This window comes from Poecilia reticulata, linkage group LG10 (assembly GCF_000633615.1).
Source record: "Poecilia reticulata strain Guanapo linkage group LG10, Guppy_female_1.0+MT, whole genome shotgun sequence".
NCBI lineage: Eukaryota > Metazoa > Chordata > Actinopteri > Cyprinodontiformes > Poeciliidae > Poecilia > Poecilia reticulata.
In genome coordinates this window covers 25,139,888-25,163,370 of record NC_024340.1, presented here as the reverse complement: position 1 = coordinate 25,163,370, position 23,483 = coordinate 25,139,888, and the positions used below count along the sequence as shown (strand labels likewise).

The following is a 23,483-nucleotide window of genomic DNA, read 5'->3' as shown; positions in this document are numbered from 1 at the left end:
GTTTCTTACCAGTTGTGGTATTTGGTTTAAGCTTTAACAAGTTGTCCTCATTCCATTTAGACGTCTAAATGAAGTGATTTGCTATCATGTGCAAATAAACAGGTGTACCTTTAAGCACCTCGGCTTGTTAATACGCCTTATAACTGTGATGTCCTTTTGTTGTATTTTTGTGTGCTTTCACCTATGCTCAGCTTCAGGACAGAGAAGTGATGGTCAGCTTGCTAGTAGGTGCCAAGTATGGATTGAGTCAAGTCATTAACCACAAGATCAACATGATATCCACATTGGTTGAGTTCAGCAGCATCAGCAAAGTGGAGCTGCTATCCGAGTCGGACAAAGTCAGCCTGCTACGCATTTCACTGCACGACATGAAGGTAGGAAAGCCACGAGTGACTCTGTTCATCCAGATGCTGTATAATTCATAAACACGTTGGCATAGACATTGATAAAAACATGCATATGCACTTACCGTTCTATTTTTGTGCCAAATTTCATGCTAGAATAAAAGTAGGTCAAGTATGCTTCCTCGAGTTCAGGAATACGTAACCTTTGGGAGCTAGTGTACATGATAATTCTCTAACATAAAGGTGACAGTGTCTCCTTCTTTCTCCCACTTCTCCGCCTTTCTTTTCTTACCCTTTGGCTTTCATCGCCTCTGCTTTACCTAATGTTCTCCAATGCCCTCCCCTCTCTCAGCCATTTGCCTTACTGATGGATTCTATGGCTGCCAAAGACTTAGGGTGTCTGCTGGGAGGCTACTGCAAACTCCTGGTGGATCCAAGTGTTAATGTCTTCCGTCTGGGGCGCCCGAAAGTCAGGGTGCACCGGATTCCTGCTGAAGAAGGTGTGTGTGGGAGGTTCGCCGTAATAGAGGGAGTGTGCTATGAATCCCTAACAAGTGAGCAAAAAATCCCCGTTTCAATTAAAACCATCACTTTCTGACTTTGGCCTTTTTGACATTTTCCACATCAGATGTCAATATACTGTAGCCTCCTGAGACCCACAGAGTTGTTTACAGAGTTAATTTTCTCCTCTGTAGAGGCCACTGTCCTGAGAAGTACAACTTATTAAATGTGTCTAAACTCTAAAGTCATATACTGTACTTCCAAATACATACAGTAGCTCTAAAAGGCTTGCAAACACATGTTAAAAGGGCTGGTGTTTGTGATGTAAAAGAATTTGTAAATAATATGACACTTATCCCCTGCAAATCAACTAAAAAAACAAACAAATCTGTTTGAAGGAAAAACAAAGATGTCATAATGAATTTTGTCCAGAGTGTAATCTCTCAGCGTTATATATTTAGAACAAACGAGGCCTCACGATCATCAAGAAACAAATAAAATATACTTTAATTGTAAATTTCTCACATTTAAAAATAAATGAGCATTTCTTTCGGGTTTCAGAAGGGTATATCATTAGGCAATACATGTATGGATAAATATAACTGCTGTGATATCCTGTTATTATTGAACATAATTTTCTTCAGTAGTGTGCTTCCATAAAACTTTACACTGTGCTTGTCTTTGGTTCGTGCATTAGGTTATGTGTCCCGCTGCTGCAGTGATTCAGATGACTCCACAGATAATGACGACCCAATGGATTCTCAGAGTTATAAAGGATCAGACCCCGCAAGTACGGACTGGGAGGAGAGGAGAAGAGGGGAGGAAGAAAAGAGAAGAGAGGAAGAAAGAAAAGAGAGAGAAGAACACAAAGGCAAACAGGAAGTAAAAATAATAGTTACAACAGAAGGCAAGGAAAACGAGAGCGAAGAGGAAGTAGGTGCAACAGGAAGTGGTCTACGTAAATTCAAAGTTGTGGATGAAGAAATGAACCTGGAGACCAGCTGGTATCACACTGATCCAAGAGTTACCAGCAGCTTCTCCAGCTTGTCCAGCAGTTCCTTGAGCACTGCGTTGGATGAAAGCAACTCTGCAGCCAAAGCCCCCTCTCGCCTGGATGCTCTTCGTGGATCAAGCCCGGGTGAAGATCCTTCAAACCTGGATGTGCACCACCCTTACCTCCTTGAGCCAAAGCGTCAGGGGCCCCTGCGACCCACAAACCTAAACTACCGTGGCAATGATAACTCTTTCCTCTGCTTCGCAGAGCTCTCCAAGGATGATTTGTTACCTAGTCCGGCGGGAGCTACAAGTGATGACGATGACGATGACGATGATGATGATGAAGAAGAGGAGGACCTGGGTATCCACAAACTGAGACGTATATCTAAGATCCCTAGTTCAAGAGATCTGAGAATGATTGACAGCACACCTTTTGAACAATTGCCCATTAAAAGAAAGAAAAAGACTCCTCCCAAAGTCCCAGTAAGAACAAGTTCAATTCCTAGAAATAAATCAGCACAAGTTGAGCACCGCCTGTCTAAAGATGAAGATAGTCTCTTTCTTACTCCTTCGCCGAACCCAAAACCAGCTCTTTTGTTAAAGGACAACATCTCAGAATCAGAAGATGAGTTTTTCGATGCACAGGATAGATTTACACCACCAGTTCCAGATTTGTCAGGTTTGTTGTAGAAATTTTTTTTCACAATAAGACAACTTTTATTTCATTCTTTGCGAAGGTCTATTGATGCAGGAGCAGTCGTTTTAAGTGACTGTAATATGTGAAAACACCTAAGAGTTATTTCTTTTAAAACATCTTTTAACTGTATAATAACAGTCTGTGTATCTTCTTTGCTCTTTTTCTCCATCTTTTACAGATGCTGAGCTGGCTGATCGGCGAAATGCCAATCGTTTTAGTGGAACCTGGAATAGTCTTCCGTCTGTCCAAGGAAAAGAACCATCATCCCCGCTTGCCAGTAAACCTCGATCACCTAAAATGAAGAAGGATTCTGAGTTGTTAAAAGATTCCACAAACCAACTTGTTCACCCACAACCGAGTGCTTCAAAGTCATGCCAGCAACCTGAAACAAAAGTCAAACCACCGCTGGCACCTAAACCCCAGTTGCTTCCCAAACCTCAGATGATGCCTCCTAAGTCACCCCAACATGGAAGATCATATGCCCAGTGCAATGGAGATGCCTCCGGACATTTGTCTTCTGAACTTTTGGAAATGGAGCCAGACACAATGGAGTTCAAGTCTGTCACATTAGGTGGATTTCCTCTTCCTTCATCAATGATTACAGCAGTGAGAAGTAAAAAACAGGCAGTAAGCAACACAACACTACAATCAGAGGAAAAGACTAACAAACAGGAAAACAACTTGCAACTAAACAAAAATCTGCTGTGTGAGAATGGATCACATGTTCTTACTAGTGACAAAACATTCATTTTGGATAAACGGGAAACAGCAAGAACTGATGAGAAAGTCAATGGATCTAACGTTCTAACAAAAAGTCCACCAAGCTTACACTCTATCCCTCGCTCCAATTCGGGCACAAAGCTAGCTGTTCCTCCACCGGTTCCCCCCAAACCTACTTCTTCCATCGGTTTTCATCCATTATCTTTACCTGCTAGCTCTCCTGTGTCTCCCACTGATCCAAATAAAGGGATGTTTAAGGATACTATCAGTACACCCAATGGGATCCACCCATGGAACAATCGCAATGGCAGCATCCAGTCAGGACCTAGGAGGGTTTCTCTGAGCCACGAGAGCCTTTCACCAAAAAATACAGAAGCGCCGCTCACTATTACCACCTCACCCACCTCAGTCGATTGTAAAGGTGTTGGAGGCCTTGACAGCAGAGAACCTGGTCGATCTGGGTCAGGCTCTGATCTGAGAACTAGCTCCTCCAGCCTTGGAGGTAGACTACCAGCTTCTGCTCTGAGAGGAAAGATCCAGTCTTTGCCATGGTACATGACTCGTTCCCAGGAGATTTTAGGAAATCTGGACTATCCCTCCACGAGTACCATCAATGGAGACACATCTGGCTTTGGTTCCGGTTTGTCTGTAGCAAGTGGTTTGTCAGACTTAAACAAAACCCCTGTAAAGGACAAAGAGTCAATAGCCTCAAAATCAGGAAGTAAAGGAAGCATCTTAGATGACGGAGCAGAGGTTGTCATCGCAACCATCAAAGAGGCTCCAGAAGTAAGTTCACACATGAAGAAGGCCAGGGGAACAAATGGCTCACATCCTAATCTGAGTTTTAGAGATAACAGTCCACACAGTGGCAGTGTTTCTTCAGAGCAGCCGCAGTCCCGGCCTCATTCAGCTGTTGGCCTGGGAGGCGTGACAAGCATGCAGATTGGAGGGGACTCACCAACCTCCTCTGGAGCAGACACTACTCCTCCACAGCAACATCGGGAATCTTGCGGCTGTCGCACTGTTTATGCCAACTGTTTCAGTGGAGACACTGAAGATGGGGTTAGCTTTGACGAGGAACTCACGGTTTATGAGTTCTCTCGCCGCATACGCCCGAAACCTGCTCAGGCATCTTCTCCAACGACACCCTCTCCAAAACCCAACATTCTGTCCCTTCTGAGGGACAACCCTCGGCCACTGTCTACTTTCTCCACCGCATCCTCTGAACTGAGTCCTCTGGTTTCTTGTCCAGTTTCACCTACGGTTTCACTCAGTGGCCGTCTTCGTTCCCTTACCAATAAGAACTATGGAGGGCTAAGGGGTGGCTTTGCCTCTCTGCGTGAAGACATAGATCAGCTTCTTCTTGTGTTAGAGAGGGGAGCACTTGACCAGGCTCAACAACTCTCACAACTGGAGAGCACGGACCTAAATCACAATGGAACAGAAGACAACACTGCTGCAGGACAGAGCTGCACTGGAATGAGTCCTATCATCATGACAGAACCTGAAAGGAGTCTTCTCCAGGCAGAGGCTCGTCGACTAGCGTCTGGATGTCAGCGAGCCACACGTGTTGGCTGGGCTCCAGATGAGGCTCTGCGTTCTTTAACAACTAGCTTCAGCGCACTGGTTCAGCTGTCAGCCGCCTGCCTGAAAACAAACCCCTGTCCTGGTTGCGATATCTGCCATAAAGCAAGACTTGTCAACAAAGATGAGGACGACGACGGGCAGCAGCCTATGGACAAGTTGAAGGAGATAGTTGGTCTGTACCGTGAGTTTGTCGGGGCCGTTGAAACAGCTGGGACTGGTGGTGTGAATGGTGGTAGGAGTGTGGGGTCTGGACAGAGTCAGGGAGAGGAAGATGGAGTGCGGTTGCTTGCCAAACGCTGCACTTTGCTCATCTCATCAGTGTTTGCACTCACACAACTCTTCCGGACATGCACACTGGAAACCATGGACCCACCTGGCCGTGTACCTCTCAATTTTTGACCCAAACCTTCAGACTCCAAAATAATGGACTCCTGAGGGGAGACAAGAGGAACCTGCACATAGCAAATTGATTTGCAACGCCAGTATTTTTGTACAAGTGCCATGCACACCACAACAAATTACATACACACACTGACACCTCACATAATGCTAGAGAGAAGTCTGCCTCTCTTTGTAACACATGGACTATGCATTTGTACATATTAATTTTATAATTACTTTATTCTTATTTTATGATACAATATGTGTATGTATGTACTGATTATCCATGTACGTATTTATGTACGTATTTATGTATTTATTTTTACAATCTTTGCACCATTATCTGCCACGGACAGATCTCTGGTGAGTGAAACTTAAAAAAAATATGGATGTCACTGGATTTCTTTCTTCTTCTTTTTTCTTTAATTTTCCCTCGTCTTTGAGACAGTATTATGTTATCTTTTGCTGCTTTTGAACAAAATCTTCACTCTTCAAGGTGTAATCTGTAAATTGTCATTTTAATAAGTTTATTATTGCAGTACGGTTACTGACAGGACTTAGAAAATATACTTTATTACAGTTTTGAACTACAATAAATAGCTGTTTTGTTTTTATATGTGTAAGGTTTACACCTTTTCAAGGGTTTGGTTTTAAACCTCACAATCACAAATGGATGTGGTACAAAACTCTATTACACAGCAGGGAGAGCACTTTTGACTGTTACAGATTGCACCTTTTGCGAGACATAACCTTGTATGAAGTGTTATTTCCTGTCTTCCCCCCCACCACCTCCCATCCAGAATTATGTTGTGTAGTTTCTTTGTAATATTCCCATTACCCAAATATATGCAGTATTAGAACATTCTTGTTTTCATCCAAATGCCTCCGTCTATGTATGTTGTCTGGGTATGTCGGGATGGGGGCTTAGGCAGTGAAACAGTGGACCTTATTTATGTATTTGGCACAAGGGTGACTGTTAAACTCTGTCCAGATGTAGCAAAGATCCAAAGTCTTAAAAACACTGAGCCACAAATATTCCTCGCTTTGGGTTCCTCCTCTTTGTACACCACTTTATCAATAAAAACAGACAGATGAACTGATTAAGGTCAGAATTGTAGATATACATTTTGTGTCCAACCTTAGTTTACGCCTATGCAAACCTAAACCCCTCGGCCCCTGCACAATGTGTGCCATTTTTTATTTCTTTCCATTCTAACATTAAAACCAACACCACATGCATTATACTTGTGTAAACATATTGTGTTTTTTTTTTTTTTGTTTTTGCTATTTTTTTTTTTTACTTTGCTTGGAATGTTGACTTTTGGTCTTGCTTTGGAGAAATTTTCTGCATCATGATTTGCAACAACTTGCAAGATTTGCATGACATTTGCAATTGTCAATGTAAAGACTGTTTGTACTGATCTCTGTGAACCGCCGCTAAAAGGATTACATTGCCTGATCAGTTTGCTGATGTGAAGCGTTCGCTAATCAGCTCACCATTTCACAAGACGTAGCCAGCTCGCTTGATGAGCCATCCACCGTGAAGGATTTACTTGAGCCACTTTTGAACAACAGGAAGGCACTTAAGACTGATCAGTCAGTAGCCGTTCCTGTAAATATGGTAAGGGGATTTGGTAAAATGAAGGCTGCTTAAGCATTCAGTCCGCTGGTGAGGAGAGGTATTTCTTTTTTTTTTTTTTACAAAGTGATGAAGGAAAACGCTAAGGGTATAAAGGCAAATCTCCTAATTGAGACTTCCAGCTGCCATTTTTTCTGGTAGCTTTATCGATCACTGCACAAACAAGCCATTCTATGATGCTCCAACTGTGTTTTGTCTCTTCTTTTTTTGTTTTGTTTTTTGGTTCATCAGACCGGCTCAAAGAGCAAGAAGAGTCTGCTACACTCTTCTGTTTGTACGCACATAGTTTCATATGAAACATTTATGTGTTTCTACACAAACTGTCCCTTTTCCATATTTACATCCAGCAAAGTCAATGTAACAAGAATTGTACTGTTTGGGAATAAAATACACACTGACCTTAAAAATACTGCTTTTTAAGGTGTTTGTTTTTACTCTGCGTTTGTCTCTGTTGATGTGTGCATCAGCAAATTCAGGTATTCAGGGATCTACTCGTCATACGTCTCATTTATGACATTGTAAACTTTAAATTGACAAGCAAACTGCGGCCATTTGAAGTGAAAATAAAAAGAGGAATGCATGCGAGTGCGAACCTGAACTTCGCTCTCGTGCCGTTTTGACATGTCTGAACCTCTAATGCAGTTAACGAGGATTACTGTTGGCTTTCTTTCCCGGTGTTAACTCGCTCTCCCGTCTGCTAAGGCAGCGTTTATCTGTGAACTGAAGCGTCTCTCTTTATCCGTGGTATCCTTCTCATCTCTTACTCCTTATTCTAAGAAATCCGGGCAAGCATTTTAGCCTCTGTTATTAAAAACACTCCTTATGACATCGAAGGCAAAAATGTTATTCCTTCAAATTCAAATGACCCCTTGATGACCATGTCAATGTGAGCAGCAACCAGGAGCTGGAAGGCTTTGTAGCTGCAGCAGCTCAACCCTCCCTCACATCTGATTGTCCTTAATCTGATTTTTATCTGTTGATGCAGTCGCCTGAAGAGTAACAATCATTAGCGTAGACTCACTGCCAGAACTTCTTCAGTGATTAAAAAACATCAAATATATTATCACAGTGATTCTGGTTTAGTCATTGTGTCGGGAGTGAGTGCCAAGTCTCATCTTTTCTACGGCACATGGTTGCAGGTTGTGTGAGTGATCAGAAAGCAGGGATTAGAGTGCATCTCAGGCAAAGGGCAGGTCAGACAGGTGATGTATTGTACAGTGAGGCAGACAGCCCCACTACTAACAGATTCGGTGGCAACATTATGCTCTGTAGATGTTGTTTCTTCTGCATCTAAAGGGAGTCATCAGAATTGTTAGACGAATTGAGCAAAATACTAGATAACCCTATAAGACAAGCTTTTAGAGGCTGCTTCAAAAGAAATGGGACTGGGGTATTTTCAGCAGGGGAACTACTAACAATACACATCCTAAGCTATAATTGAATGCTGTGTATAGAATAACTGTGTGTTACAATGACTCAGGGATAGTCCAGGTCTAAATCCCCATGAAAATTAGTGGCAAGGCACAAAAAGTTCAAGTTCACACTCCATCTGAATGAGCTATTTTGCAAACAGAATAAAAGCCTCCAGATGGGACAAACTGGTAAAAACATAAGGTGATGCAACAAAGGATTGAGACCCACAAAGCCTGAATACACATGCATGTTTTAGCTCATTCAAAAAAATACTGCAAATCATTCATTTTCTTTCTACTTCACTATTATGATGTTCGTCACATTAAATCCCACTAAAATAGGTTTATGGTTTTAACATAAAAAGGAGGCACGAATACTTTAGGAAGGCACCGTCATGTTCTTCCCCCCCCCCAAGAAAATGTAACAATTTTCCCATTTATCCTAAAACACCAATGCAACAAATCCGTTTTTATTTATATCAAAGACTCGATTTAGCTGCAGTGAATAACTTTACAGTTTCAGAGTAACGTACTGACTTTCAGAACAATTACAGGCAAAGTTATTTAAATCCAGCAAGAAGAACTCTTCTGTAAAACTGGAATACAAAAGCTTTTGTTTGAAAGGAGAAACAAAAAAAACAAACTTAATGTAACCTTGAACATTGAGGGGAGGAGTGAAAGAAGAGAAACATTTGAAAAAAATTAGGCCAAACGGTCCATTTTACGTGGCAGCTTGAGCTTTTTGTGCCACTGAACATTACCCTCTGCCCCCGTCTTCCCTCTCCGCCATTAATCTTCAGTCTCTCAAATGTCCAAGCAACGTGCCTTTCCTCTTTGGGCTGTCGGGCACGCTCAGAACCGTGGTGTGGTGGCTGAAACTACTCAAGCTTGAAATCTGAGCCCATTATGTCAACAGATGTTACAGACAGGGAGGAGAGCAGCCGTGAGAGGAGAATACATCAGCAGGACACAACCAGAGAGGTTTCAGAATCCAACTGGGGAGAATGAGCATTCAATAGTACTTATTTCAATGTTTAGCATTATAGAAAGGGTCCAGAACCATTGAAAGGACCAAAGGTGCACATCAAGTTTATTGTTGGATATATTTTCATGTTGTTCACAAAGTTTAAATAGAATTTAATTCCTTTCAAAGAAAAAGAAAAAACTGCAAATATGGGTGTGGATTGTTAAAATTCAAAGAACTTTTGCCTGTGGCACTTCAGAAAACAGGTAAAAAAACAAACAAACCACAGATTAACTACAGAAGCACCAATCAGTCTTAACTTGATGTTTAACGGTTTCATCATTGAAACCTGACTTATAATGTCGATTGAGTTTGTTTTCCCAGAAGACAATAAAAAAGTAGCTTTGAATAAAAACAGAATAGGGAGGAATTACAAGATCATTGCCATTAACGCCTTGAAGCATTTGTTATCTTTAATCAGAATTGTACATCATAGTGTAAGTTTCTAGTTAAAAACTGAAAAATGTGATTAGACTTTTGATGCACTTCATGAAAAAAAAAAATCGTACAATATTTTGCCCTGATGATGACCGATCAGTTGATCAAGAGAAATGGCTGATCAGAACCAGTCAATTGCACTAATTGGTGCATCCCTAGTTGTAACCCTGACATTTCCATATTTTGTGTCCCATTACAAAAATAAGTGAGAAATTTCATGGGCATTAATAATTTAATATTTTCAGCATGAGCTTGTAATAAGCGGCAAGTGAGAAACAAACGGGCAAAAGTCTAAGAATCTCCTCTTGACAAATAGTCTCTGGACATTTCAATGGTCAAAAGCACAAAAGTGTTTAAGCGGCAGAAGTTTAGCTTGACAGAGAAAGAGCTTTTGGTCGACAGAACAGAGGGATGTCACTTTCAAAACTCCACAGCACACGGCACATACAGAGAAACACATTTTTCTAGAAAACAGTGAAGGAAATCAAGTGCTGCTGTAAAAAAATCACTCCTCAGACCAAACAAGGGCTTACCATTTGGACCCTGGCACAAAGTATGTGAAGGCTGAAGTCTGCATCTTGATTTTATTATGATTACAACATTGAAAAGTAACAATGGCAGGTGGTTATCTTACACTCTTAGCTGGCCCCTCTCTTCTCTCTCAGTCCTGGAATAACAGAGCCAGACATCAACTACACAGACTTTACGTCGCCAAGTCTCTTTCCACACACCTCCCACCTCTTCACGTCGGCGTTCCCTTTGAATACATCTTGTATTTCCTTTCATAAGAGCTTCAGTAGCAGCTCGTAGGTGGCGTTGATGATCCCCCAGGAGATCAGTGAGCGGTGATAGTTGAGATGGGCTCCTCTGAAGAGCATGACCACGCTGCCCCCCCTCTCCCTCCACACCGTTAACAGCACCTTCCGGCACGGCTGGAAGGCTCCGCCGACTTGAGACTGAGCCCGCGCCTTGACCACGTTTAGCGGGTAAAACATAATGCCGAGAGCTGCTCCCAACACCCCTCCGCACACAAAATCATTTACCAAGTGACCTGCCTGGTTATTAGCTTCTGGCAACAGCTCCTTGATGGGCCCCCGCAAGCCGAAGAACAGCACATTGCTGGGACCGTTACGGAGGAGTACGGGCACGAGGCCGCGGTAACACTCTCGGACGCCGTACTCGGTCACAAGTGTCCGGAAGGTGTGCGCTGTGTTGTTGAAGCGCGCATGGTGCCGATGATCCTGCAGGAGAGTCTGAACGCGCTCAAACGGCGTGAGGATGGCTTCTGTGGTTCCCGCCAGCGCCGCGGCAAAGCTTCGCGTGACGAGCTCTGGCACGCCGCTGCCGCCAACGTGGTTTTGCAGCACCCTGGAGAAGTCCTCGTACAGGCCGAACATGATGGCCACTGTGGTGCTCTTCTGGAGCAGTGGGGGGAGCAGGCCCCGGTACAGATTCCTCAGCCCGTCCCTCTGCAGCTGCTGCACCGCCTCGGTAACCAGCACACCGTGCAGCTGCTGGCGGAACAGCACTTTCTGAATGGGGAAGGTCACCAAAATGTTGGTAAAGGCTGCCATGGAGCCACAGACGTAGTGCTTTCCATGAGAACCCAACTTGGCGCCGAGAATCCCGTCAGGCAACAGGGAGGAGCCTCCTTTTGTCAGGCCGGCCCCGGGTTGAGGCGTTCGGGTCGGCTCGGAGTCCATGGTGCTGACAGCCATGAGAGGCTCAGTGCACTGCCTGATCCTCCGGCATCACATCAACTCTGTACAGCACTGAAACAATATGTTAGAAACAGGCATTACAGCATGTTTACAACAAGCACCGTACATTTATGTGAAACAACTAAAACATTTGAATTAAACCATTGGTTTTTTTTTTTACACACAATGTAGCCTCAAACATATGTATTTTACTGGGATTTTGTCATTTATCACAACAAAGAAGCACACAACTCTGATGTATTGTTTTTATTTTGTATTTTTATATCTTCTTTTTAAATTAAACATCTGAAAAGTGTAGTGTGGATAATGCACTCAGCTCCATTTAATGTCGTGCCTCTAAATAAAATTCAGGACAACCAGCAGCCCTCACAAGACACTTAATTAAGTGTAAGTATAGCCGTTCTGTGAAAACATCAGAGGTTTGTTAGAGAACAATAATTAGTCAACAATAATGAAACCCAAGGAGCACAGCAGAACAATTGGGGATAAAGCTGCATTAATCATTGAACATGGTGGAGGCAGCATCATGCTGTGGTAATTTTTTTCTTCACCACCAAAAGCGGGAGAGGAAAAAAAAGCATTTTCTGAAATTTGTGTATTCTGCTCCTTCCACTTCACAGTTGCACAGACTTTTTTTATTACTTTGTGTAATAAAACAAACCAACAAGCTCACTATCATATCCAATCACACCTGCAATATGAACCAACAAGTTTGTTAAATTACAAAAATGTAACACATTTGCAAGGCACCTTTTATTAAGCTCCTTTTTTTACAACATAAACTGGGATTTTACAGTATGTACCAATTTGAAAAAATACTCTAACTTGTTTTAAAGACATTTCAACAGTAGTATCGCTTCATTATATCTGAGGTGATTTATTTCACGAGTTTCTTTTTGCATATTTGGTAATAATAAAATCATTTCATGTCAACCATCATCTGACAGAAATTAAACTGTTACAACCAGACTAACGCCTGTACTGACAAGCAGCCTCAACAGCCGACTGATAAGGATTATTGCACAACGGACTGATAAGTTAGGGCCAAAGTCATAGGAAGGGCCAGGACAACTATAAAACCATCAACACAAGTACAGAGCTGGAAGCACCGTACATGTACAATGTTGAATCATTAACATTTAAAACTATTTTTAAACACACTTTTCCTCCTAAGAGGAAGCAACAAATCAGCTCCAGTAAATAAAAAAAAAATACATTTGAAAATAAATGTCTAGAAAAGCGGAGAATTAAAGCACTTTTTTATGTAGTAAAGTAGAAGAGGCAAAATGTCTTCATGTCATATAAAAACCGATTATGAAGACGCCAAAATATCAAGGCAAAAATCTTTAGACAGTTTCAGGTCAGAACATGCGGGTACTATTAACCATGACACAGTAGTTTTCACGCAGGTGTTTTGCCCTGAAGATTTCTACTTTCCATGAGTAAATACAGGCCAATTTTAATTTCAAACCAATAGTTACATGCACATCCTCCTCGTATTGATGCTGCAATTCTTGCCATGCTGCTTTTGAAAATGATCATCTTTTGTGCTTTGAATATCTCAAACTTTGCCACAATTGGCAAAATGCTTCTCTATATGCTTGCTGATTAAAAGAATAGAACTACAGGAATTTTTCCAACTGTGGTAAAATTACAAAGGAAACCCTTTTAATAGACTGAGACAAACCCACACTCATATTGTGTCACACTTGGATCTTTATTCTACACTATGCAGCAAGTATTATTCCTCAGTTCACAAACATGCGCCCAGTCACGCCTGTTTTAATTTTACACACTTAGTGAGAAGACTGGCCTATCTAAACAACATTTTTCAGTTACAATAATTCAAAACCATTAGTAACTTTTGTGTGTCTGCATACCAATAATAATAATAACAAAGATTATAAACAGCTATCATACTTATCCCAATAAGCAAACAGAACGCTAGAGTACTTAGCAACATAAGCTAGTTCAACCCTGCTCTTTCTTGCCTCCTCGTATTGATTTTCAGTCAATACATACTCAGAAAATATTGGGACAACGCTCAGAAAGCAAGCCACAATCCACAGAAAAAATACCTGTCTGCAAAGCATGCTAGGTTTGGCACAGTCCAAATGGTCAGGTGGTGATTGACGGCTGTTTTGAAGACCCCAATGACAGCTACTCAGTGCCAAGTAGTAAAGTAGCCGCTTCCCTCCAGTTAAGCTTATAGATGAGTGCTTACCTGCTATGTGCGCTGATCGGTTGCTGTCCTGTACCTGGACAGGTGGGTCGGTTTTGCAAGGTAAACAGGCCAACGCTGTGTAGGTCGTGTCTGGAGTTACAGCAGAAGTACGTGTCGTGACACCAAGGAAGCTTCTGCGCATGCGCATTGCTACGAAATTGAATCTACCGTTAGGGCTCACACAGATTTAAGATAACATTTTATACTTTTGAAACTCATTTAATTAAGCTTTTTGACATAGGTAATGAATAGTATGGTTTTACCAATTTATCTACGTGAGATCGATACACATATATACATTTATCGCGCTGTTTGGAGACACTAGCTAACTAGCTGTGCTAACTCGGTTGACCTGCTTGACAGCAGTGTACCGTAAAGCAAGATTACTGTAACCATAGTAACGTTCCAGCCGCGGCACCTATGGATTTGTAATTTAAACACTTCAGTAGAACTACTGTTTTGTCTATGCTCTAAGAAGGAAAAAGAAAATGGCTTAAATTGGTAGTTCTAGTTCAATTGCAAGTATTTTTACTTGGTGATTTGGAGTTCCTAATTTAAAGATCAATTTGTTATTCAGTTGTTTGCACTTTAATTAACTCTTTGTGTGTTTTTATATATTAATACCATAACTTTCTACCATTGTTTCCAAATATTTCTCTTTAAATAATTTTATATTCATAAAATTATTTATGAATATAAAATAATTTTATATTCATAAATATAATGAATGTTTTGACGTCAAATTATTAAACTGTCAACAAAAGTCTGCGATTTGCTCATTGAACAGAAGATGGCGGTGGGGCACCTTCTATATCAATACCAACTGAAGAAGATGTTAGGCTTCTTCTCTTTAGCTAGGCTAAATCAAAGCTAGCCTAGCTTTGTTTGGCTAACTCACGGTGGTTTTTAATGCTTTATTATTTTCTAAGTGTAGTATTTGCTTTCTATATTTATGCAAGACATATTTATAATTTAGCATTTCTATATGGCCGGTTATTGCATAGATATCAACTTAAATTCGGGTAGCTATAGGTAGCTAAATAACGTTTTTTTTTTGCTAGCAGTTTATTTATATTTAGCAGAGAGCGGCTATCTGTCGTTATTAGTCTTTTAATACAGCCCTTAATGTATTTGCGCATGTGGAGAATCCATGTCTTACGCATCAGTCTCGACTGTTGGTGTGGTTTCTTTGTTTATTAGTCTAATTTAATGAAAAATAATAGATTATTGAAATGTCGGCGCAAAAAGACTGTGAATTTTTGGTTAAAAGAGCCCGGGAGTTGGTTTCTGATGATCCATGCGCGGCCAAAGCTTGGCTAATAACAGCCAGAACCCTATACCCGACAGATTTCAACATACAGGTAACATTAAGCACCATTTGTAGAAAAACGTACCTCTGTCATGATTGCTTAGAAACTCGGTTCGTTTGCTGTTGTTACAGTATGAAATGTACATCATTGAACGCAATGCAGAGAGGACAGCTTCGGCTGGGAGACTACTGTATGACATGTGAGTTACAGCACGGGATTCAGCTACCATCTTATGTCCAGCCTGTGCTAAAAGTTGCCAACCATGTGTTCCCCCAATAGGTTCATAAACTTTCCAGATCAGCCGATTGTGTGGCGTGAGATCAGTGTCATCACAGCTGCCCTCCGCAGTGACTCTCAGGACAAACATGCACAATTTCTAAGAGGTGAGAGAACAATGCCTTGCAAAATAGGAATATTTATTGAACTTTTATCACAGCTTGTCGCACCACCACAATAAACTGCTTTCATTGGGACTTTTGTGACACTAACATAAAGTAGTAGATAATTGAAGAGTGGAATGAAAATAATAAATGCTTTTGAATTTTTCTTTTTTATATATATTTCACAGTGAAATACCGAAACGTGTCCTAAGAACCTATTAAACATTCTAGCAGTACTTTATAGAACTGCCTTTTGTGGCATTTGTAGCTTTTGTTGTATTTTGAGGGGAAGTACCTTCCAGCTCATGGAAAGTTGAGGATTTTCTCTATTCTTCTTTGCAAAATGATTTAAGCTCATTGTGTACATCATTGTTTAAAAGTTATTTAACAGATTCTTATTAATATATATATCTGTCAACCATATGTGTTTGTCTTTTTCCCTCGCCCAGCTCTTTTTGAGACGCTGCCTGGCCGTGTGCAGTGTGAGATGCTGCTGAAAGCCACGGAGCAGTGCTTCAACACCTTGGAGAAGGCAGAGATGCTGCTGCTCCTTCTGAAGCGCTTTCCAGAGTCTGTCGTCCAGCACGGGGTGTGTAATAACACCTTTCCAGCAACTCTTGATGTTTTGAGATGTGGATCCAGTGTAACCTGTTTACTGGTCTGCTCTGTGTTGTTAGGTCAATTTAGGAGAGACTTTGCTGGAGGCAGAGGTATCAGAAAATGTGGAGTCTCCTGTCAACTGTTTCAGAAAACTTTTTGGTCAGTTATTGTTATGATTAAAATCCATATAATCCAAGCCATTTGAGGGAGAAGCATCACATTTTTTTTAAAATACAATTTTCTATTTTTGTAGTATGTGATGTCCTTCCCTTGGTCATAAACAACATGGACATGCGTCTGCCTGCAAGCCTAATGCAGAAATATATCCTGAAAGCAGCTGAATTCTACATTGGTTATGTTACCCGTGGACCTTCATCTGATGCACAGTTACAAGGTACAACTTCCTGCCAAAATTTTACAGGTCTATCATAGTTTCTATGTTCTTACATTTTTATTTGCCTTGTATTCTTTAGCTAGCCAAGATGGTGCAACTCTAAAGTCTCCTGGAGTGTCTCGTGGCTCCCAGCGGTTTGTGATTGATGGCCTGTCTGAGAAATCGTCAGTAGTAGCAGAACCTTGGGAAAGGCTGCTTGATATCGTCACTGTCGTTGGTGCTCGCTGCGAGTGGCAGGGAGACAAAGGACAGAGGTAGCCCCCCTTTGACTCACTCGGAGAGAATCATGAAAAACATCCAGTAAATGTCTAATTTATAATCTTTTTACTCTTTTGGAGACTCTTGCGGTGTGTTTGCACAGGAAACTAATTTTGGGATGAAAGTTTTTATGTAACTGATAAAATATGTGGTCCTTGTGTCTGTGTGTGCTAGGAGTTACATCGACATGCTGCAAAGAGTGAAAGAGCTGTGTCGCTATCTGCCTGGTCTTGAAGGAGAAACCAGGTTGCGCTACTGCAGTCAGGTGGTCATTTGTGCTGCACTTGTCCTTTTTCGCAGTGCCTTCCTCTATGTCTCAGCTGTACAGCCGTCACTGTTCCAGGGTCAGTGTCTGTGCTCAAAGCACTTAAAGTTTGCTCTGTCTTTTTAACATCTTATAAGTTTATATGCGCATTTCTGTTTTGAAGGGGTTGGTGCAATGACTTCAGGACCATGGATCCTGGTGGAGGACTTGAGTTCGGTGTACAGTGATGTGGAGGGGGACAGAGCAACGTTGAAGCATGCACATAAGAAACGCAAACTGGCTGACGGGAGAGAGAAAACAATGGTTAGAACAGATTTGAGCTCTTTTTAGATCGCAAAGAAAGATTGGTATATTTCTTTAAAATGCTGTCTTGGCACTGAAAGGAGCACATAAACGCACTCGTAGTGTGATTTCCTTTTTTTTTTTCTGTACATATTATTGTAGAGCTCCGACGATGAAGAAGGTTTGGGGAAAGGCCGCGGTCGACACATTCTGGTCAACAAGACAGAGATGCCCAACTGGTCAGAAACACTGGAGAGTTTCCGTACAGCGAGGGAAAGTTGGGACCTGCTCCATTCTCACGATGGTCTGGAAGCTGGTAAGCACCACTAATGGATTCCTGTGTTTTTTTTGGGTTCCATATTCTCTTCACCGAGTTTCCTCTTAAGATCAGACAGTTGAATCACTGTTTATTTAAATGGACTTTGTTTCTTGATGTCTTTTAGAGTTCAAGAAGATCTGTGCAGCATGGAAGACAGAAAGCTGGCTCTGGTTCAGAATTTTCCTCTCTGACATGATTATACACCAGGCAAGGATCTTTGCTCAAAGTCTTGTTTGCTTACTTTGTCAGCTGCTCTGAACTTACCCACAGCATATTTGGTTATGATCTTCTGTTACTTTTAAATGCAGAAATTTATTTCATATCAGGATTTCTGCAGGCTCCTAAAAGTCATTAATTTAATAGTTCAATCCATATTTCAGGCCTTCAGAAATATTAAATAGTTTTAAATTAAATGTATTTGTCTTAATTGTGTGTGCTTGTTTATCATTACATCTTATATCTGATATGTTTATTCTTTGGGGGTGGTTGAGATATGTTCTTGTAGCATTGTATTGTTGTATAATTTGTAGTTTTTACTGAAGAATTTGTGGTTTTGCTGTGAGAAAACTACAAGTCCCACGATGTAGGGAAGCAATGAACCCTGGAAAAGAACAGTTTACTAACTTGTTGTAGACACTTGTGGCACATGCCAAGGAAACGGCAATTTAAGTTTATTAGGGCTTATTTAACTTAAGTAATCAGTAATAAGTTAAATAAATAAATAGCTATTTGGTGATTAAGTTGTTATTTTTCAAAAATCCTGTAGGTCTTAACGTAAGTCATAACTGTTTAAAAAGATCTTAGATTGTCCTGAATTCAACTTGCCAATTGTTGCAGAAATCCTTCGACATATTGAAATTAAGGGAAATTTAACTAGCAACTAAGACATATATTTAAATGTTAATATTGTGTAGTGACTAGAGCAAATGCAATAAATTATGAGGGCTGATTAAGTAGATAAATGTATTTGCTTCATTATATATCTGTTTATTTTTTCCATGTCTGCCTTACCAGATTTATTTGTCTGTACTAATTGTGTTTGCATATGGTTGTTGCTCCCAGGGCCATTATCGCAAGGCCGTCTCCAGCCTGCATCAGATGGCGTCAGTGCAGCAGCCTCAGCCTGCACAGCAGAGCCCCACAGGCCAGGCCAGCCTGGAGCACCACAGGGCCCTGATACAGCAGGCATCCTGCCACTATGCACTGGGAGAGTACAGGGTAAACATATGCACACCATCTCACTCTACTAGTGTTTCAGGTTGGTGCATGTTGGTAAGCATGCATGGGTTAGTTCAAAAAATTTGACACAAAATGCATTCAGTCTTCAATCTTACCGTCTTTTAGCACTAAGCTCTGGATGAAAGGTCTTTTTCAGTTTGTATTTAGTTGATTGCGTAACTTTGTGTTTTCTAGGGATATTGAGCTAATATATAACCAGTTTAATGTCACAATAATTTATCAGCAAAGTGCCATGAACTTTGTCCTAGAAAGAAAACTAACAGCACTTGACCTGAAGGTGGCAGTATAGGTTAAAACTACCTCTTTTCAGTCATGTTTACCAGATTCAATTTTGGTTGAGAAACATAATGCACAACTATATTACAAACGTAACCCTCAGGGATTATAATGGAAATTGTCATCCATTTGGTAAAAATTTTCCTATTGGTGCATTTGGTATCTTTTTTGCATAAAATCTCTGTTCCAGCAAACATTTTGGAACTTAACTTTTACAATTTTTTTAGAGATTAGTAGAACACTATATTTCAAGTAGTTTTTGATTTGTCCACATTTTGTGACCTATTTGAAGTGCAGCCACAAAAAGGAACCAATTTTATCATTTGAAAGAACATTAAAAAGTCGGATATAGGTCGCAATTCCCTGCTGTGTGGAGGTAGCTTAAGTTGCTTAGCATATTACTTATGTGCTAAACATGTGTTTACTTGAAAGAGAGTTTTTACAACAGTAGAAATTATGTGGTGGCAATAATATTAGTACATTTTGGCGACCTGTCCAAGGTTTACACTGCCTCTCGCCAGTCAACAGGCTGGAGACTGCTGGAGATGGACACCAGCCTCTCTCACAACCCCACAAGGATAACTGTGTTATATAATGGATGGATGGATGAAATAAATATTTGTTCCTGTTTATTTTAATGAGCCTTTGTATCTTTATATACATTGTGTTGTATTTTGTTGGTCAGATGGCCTGTGAAAAGCTCCTAGATGTGGTGAGTGGGCTGGTTCCCCCAAACCAAGAACTGACCAAAGCACCAGAAGATCTGAGCAGAATCAAATCCAAGACCAGGAAAGGTAAGCATTATAGTTTTATCCACATATTCTGATTATTAGTGGGTTTAAATCTGAATTTCTATTAGATAGAGTTTAGGCCATAATGTTATTAGTGGAATATTCCTGACTGAAAATAACAAGTTTTCAGTATTACCATCAATATTTTTAACAAAAACGTATCATGATGTGTTTAAAACGACTTCCTGCCCATCCCGTAGCTAACTTAAGTCTATTTTAAAAAAAAAAACCTTCTTACTTTAGCAAGTGAAAAGCTTTTTCTTTGTTTCCACACCATGAATACCAGCGGTTTTCACAATTGTTAATATTATTTTAAGTAAGAATGGAAAAAAAAATCAACTTTTCAGCTCTTCTGACAGTGTTCACTGAAAGGATTAGGGATCCTATTAGAGGAAGTTTTAGCCTGATGTTTGTAGAACCTTGATATACTTTCAGTGTTACAAACAGTTTGTGCCTTGTAAGTGATATAGATTACTTCCTTGTTGAAGGTGGATTTATGTCCTGAAATGTCTGTTCAAATTCTGTACTATTACAACCATTCGATAAATTAGATTACAGAAAAGTAAATTTATTTCAGTAACTCAATTCACTGAGTTAGTAGAACACATTGTACAGATTAATTGCACACAGTCATGTTGTTAAACCTTTGTTTCAGCTCATGAAAACGCAACATTTAGGAGTAGAATATTGTTTCTCATAAGTAAGTGAAAGTGATGGTTTTAATGTAGAAAGTAAATATATGATGAAAATGTTTGATTAGTTAATTATTCATCCAAACAATTCTTCTATATCTGCCTGAACTAGGTAATGACCTACGGTTGCTTCCCTGCACCAGAGGAGCTGTGTTACCTTTCTGTCTCCAGCTCATGCTTGCTTGCTTTAAGGTACTTGGATTAGTAGAATCTTTGAAATGACAACCACTGATTTCTTTCAATTGTGATGCTTTGATTCATTTTCTTCTTTCTTGTTTGGTTGACCAGCTCAGAGCCTTCACAGACAGCCGTGACGACCTGTCTCTCGGCCACGTGGTGGTGCTGCTGCAGCATGACTGGCCACAGGGAGAGATGCTGTTCTTAAAGGCTGTTGATAAAATCTGTCAGCAAGGGAGTTTCCAATATGAGAACTTCTTCAACTATGTCACCAGTATCCTTATCTGTCACTGCAAACACAATACGGTCAAAGTTGATAAGGACACATTTGCGTGGCCTGTTTGTTCATCGGCTTTTCTGTCTTGTCCGGTATGTTGGTTTACTTAAACTCATTATTACACTCAGACATCGACATGCTGGAGGAGTTTGCATACTTGCGGACTCCAGAGGGAGGCAGAATTCAGCTGGAGCTGCTTCCTAATCAGGGAATGCTGATTAAGTAAGGGGCAACCATATGGAAGTTTTCCTCTTTGCATGGTGACTCTGCACTTCCCCTTTCTGTTGATGTTTTTAACAAAAGCAGATTAGCTACATAGATTTGGCCTGTGGGGAAAATTGTTGCTTTGGACTAAATGAACTGTTAATGGAGCCGCCTTAAAAATAGGAGAACAGTCCCTTGCAAAAATATTTATACACGCTTAACCTTTTCACATTTTTTTCTCATTAGAACCACAAACTTCACAAAGCTCTATTAGACGTCTGATAAGTACAAGTGGAGTTAAAGGAAATTATGCGTTTTGGTTTACGTGCAAAATGGCTATATGTGGAAGAAAACTAACAGTGCACCTCACCCTGCACACATCATTTCCCCAGTGAAATGTGATCATGCTGTTTATCTTTACTAGTGAAAGGACAGCTGGTCAAAGTTAATGTGAAGATGCATTGAGCTCAGTACAAGAAGTCCTAAAAGACCTTGTTAGAGTCTGCAAAAGACCTGAGACTCTGACAGAGTCTCTAGATCTGCAAAGCTGTTCCAAGCTACCCCACAAGATTTCCTCCAAAAGATTGATTCAATAAGACTGAATACATCTGCACACCACACTTCCATCATCCTTTCCCTACATTTCACAAATATTCAAGTCTATCAGAAACATACACTGTTTCAAATAGTAACCTAACAAAATATGAAAATGTTCAGCTGTTGTTAATATTTTTGTAAGTGACTGTATGTGCTAAACCGTAAAGCAGTATTTAAACTCTCTCTGGTTCATTGCTGTAGCAGTTGTAGGTTCTTCAGATAACTCTCACTGACAGAGTTGTTGAATGTTGCTGTCCCTCAGGAACCCTAGCCCCGCCCTGGGGGTGGAGTTAAATACCCTTCTGCTCCAAGGGGTGCAGACAATGGACAGGTACCCCAGGCCCCTCCTCCCACAGTCCCCATCCCGCCCACACCAGTCACCCTTCCTCCATTCCCAGCTTTAAGGCTTGTCATCCCTTCCCCAGTTTTAATTTGGGACATTTTGCATCAAGAGTTGGTTGTTCTTTGATTTCCTGTTGCTGTTTGTTAATTTAATTCATTTCCCCTCTTTTCTGTGGTCATCAATGTTGTTGTTATCTGAGGATGATGTCGGTGTTTTTGCACAGTCAGTTTAGTTTTTTTTTTACAGTTCATAGCAATCTCATCCCATTTGTGGACATGTTTTTATAGCGTTTTTTTTTACAATACTCAACATAAATGGTTTAAAGTAAATTGTCTTATTTGTGTGTGGAAGGAACGAAGCAACATGACTGTTACCTTACCATGACTGTGTTGTTGTTGTGTTTGTCATATTAATGTCGGTTTTGTCCGTCAGTATATTTTTGACCGTTTGTATGTTTTTTTTTTAATCATTTTCGTCCTGCAGACACCACACTGTGACTCGAGGGATCACCAAGGGAGTGAAGGAGGATTTCCGCCTGGCCATGGAGAGGCAGGTGTCACGTTGTGGAGAAAATCTACTCAGTGTGCTTCACCGTTTCTGCATTAATGAGAAAATAATCATCATCCAGTCTCTTCCTTAACACCTGGCTTTTTTATTTGCACAAATTTAGTGCAGTTGGACTTTTACTAGAACTCAAACAGTTGAACTGTTCTCTTCTCAATTTATCAGTTTGGGATAAATTTGGGTGTCCGTTGTGCTTTTTGTCATTTTCAGAGAACCGTAGCGTCCACAACCTTCACACATTTTGTGTAGGTGTTGATGTCGAGTAAAGACTCAAATGCTTTTTGATACTCTTTATTGTTTTGCTGTACTGTTTTGATCAGACTGTATGTTTATATTGATGTTGCCATTAAATGTCTGACTGGTTAAAATGCAGATAATACATTATGTCATGCAAGCATATCTATATAAAAATGTAATACTTCAACGTGAAAAAAAAAAGCAGAAAGTAAAAATTGCACATTTTTACCAATGCTAAAGCATAGTCATTCCCAAAATTTCTACTTTTGCAAAATAACAGGTAAAGACTTTTTACAATCGCAGCTAGCAAGCATTTCTATTACATCAATTAAATGGGGGTGCGAACAACACCCAATTTATAAGGACTTCTTAAATTTTTTTTATCTCTTCTGACATTTCCAGGATAAGTATGCTTTTCCATTATCACCTGAACACCCCACAGCTGTTTTGATTCATGGTTTCAAGTTTGGTCCTGATGCTCACCTCGGAAAGCACTGTTGCAGTCTTAAATAAATCTTTTTATTACACTGTCCAGTTCACACCTCCTTTAGTGCTCATACGCACTCCGGAAAAGTACGGAATCTGATCAATATA

The 23,483-nt window shown here is 40.5% G+C and overlaps 3 protein-coding genes across 6 annotated transcripts in view; 2 read left to right on the top strand and 1 right to left on the bottom strand.

Annotated features, from left to right (window-relative positions):
- Window positions 1-7,274, top strand: part of frmpd1b (FERM and PDZ domain containing 1b) — a 32,061-nt gene extending 24,787 nt beyond the window's left edge. For 2 of the 3 annotated variants that reach the window (XM_008420209.2, XM_008420210.2), the window contains exons 14-17: window positions 192-374; window positions 697-898; window positions 1,543-2,520; window positions 2,717-7,274. In XM_008420209.2, coding sequence (XP_008418431.1) covers window positions 192-374; window positions 697-898; window positions 1,543-2,520; window positions 2,717-5,244 — 3,891 coding nt within the window. In that variant the 3' untranslated portion in view covers window positions 5,245-7,274. The remainder of the gene's footprint in view (window positions 1-191; window positions 375-696; window positions 899-1,542; window positions 2,521-2,716) is intronic. The other variant, XM_008420211.2, reaches the window with a different exon arrangement.
- Window positions 7,275-8,731: 1,457 nt separating this feature from the next.
- Window positions 8,732-14,033, bottom strand: slc25a51b (solute carrier family 25 member 51b). Its single transcript, XM_008420212.2, has 2 exons — window positions 13,685-14,033; window positions 8,732-11,511 (listed from the first exon to the last, which is right to left on the bottom strand). The coding sequence occupies exon 2, from the start codon at window positions 11,455-11,457 to the stop codon at window positions 10,522-10,524; it is 936 nt and encodes a 311-aa protein (XP_008418434.1). The 5' UTR covers window positions 11,458-11,511; window positions 13,685-14,033; the 3' UTR covers window positions 8,732-10,521.
- Window positions 14,034-14,488: 455 nt separating this feature from the next.
- On the top strand, window positions 14,489-23,419 carry ints10 (integrator complex subunit 10). Of its 2 annotated transcripts, XM_008420214.2 has the most exons (18): window positions 14,489-15,045; window positions 15,126-15,193; window positions 15,274-15,377; window positions 15,824-15,963; window positions 16,052-16,133; window positions 16,228-16,368; window positions 16,448-16,622; window positions 16,801-16,970; window positions 17,055-17,194; window positions 17,336-17,489; window positions 17,617-17,699; window positions 18,555-18,710; window positions 19,693-19,801; window positions 20,603-20,682; window positions 20,779-20,941; window positions 21,073-21,166; window positions 22,008-22,076; window positions 22,572-23,419. In XM_008420214.2, exons 1-18 carry the CDS (start codon window positions 14,917-14,919, stop codon window positions 22,726-22,728), a joined length of 2,214 nt encoding a protein of 737 aa, XP_008418436.1. In that variant the 5' UTR covers window positions 14,489-14,916; the 3' UTR covers window positions 22,729-23,419. The 2 variants fall into 2 exon arrangements, with proteins under 2 accessions (XP_008418436.1, XP_008418437.1); XM_008420215.2 differs by lacking the exon at window positions 22,008-22,076 and having other exon boundaries at window positions 14,490-15,045.
- Window positions 23,420-23,483: the final 64 nt, after the last annotated feature.

Excerpts from the sequence above, each read along its gene's own strand:
- ints10 (XM_008420214.2), top strand. The coding sequence starts at position 14,917 with ATGTCGGCGCAAAAAGACTGTGAATTTTTGGTTAAAAGAGCCCGGGAG. Across the intron at positions 15,194-15,273 it reads GGGAGACTACTGTATGACAT|GTTCATAAACTTTCCAGATC; the intron begins GTGAGTTACAGC and ends TTCCCCCAATAG. Across the intron at positions 17,700-18,554 it reads CTGACATGATTATACACCAG|GGCCATTATCGCAAGGCCGT; the intron begins GCAAGGATCTTT and ends TGTTGCTCCCAG.
- slc25a51b (XM_008420212.2), bottom strand. The coding sequence starts at position 11,457 with ATGGCTGTCAGCACCATGGACTCCGAGCCGACCCGAACGCCTCAACCC.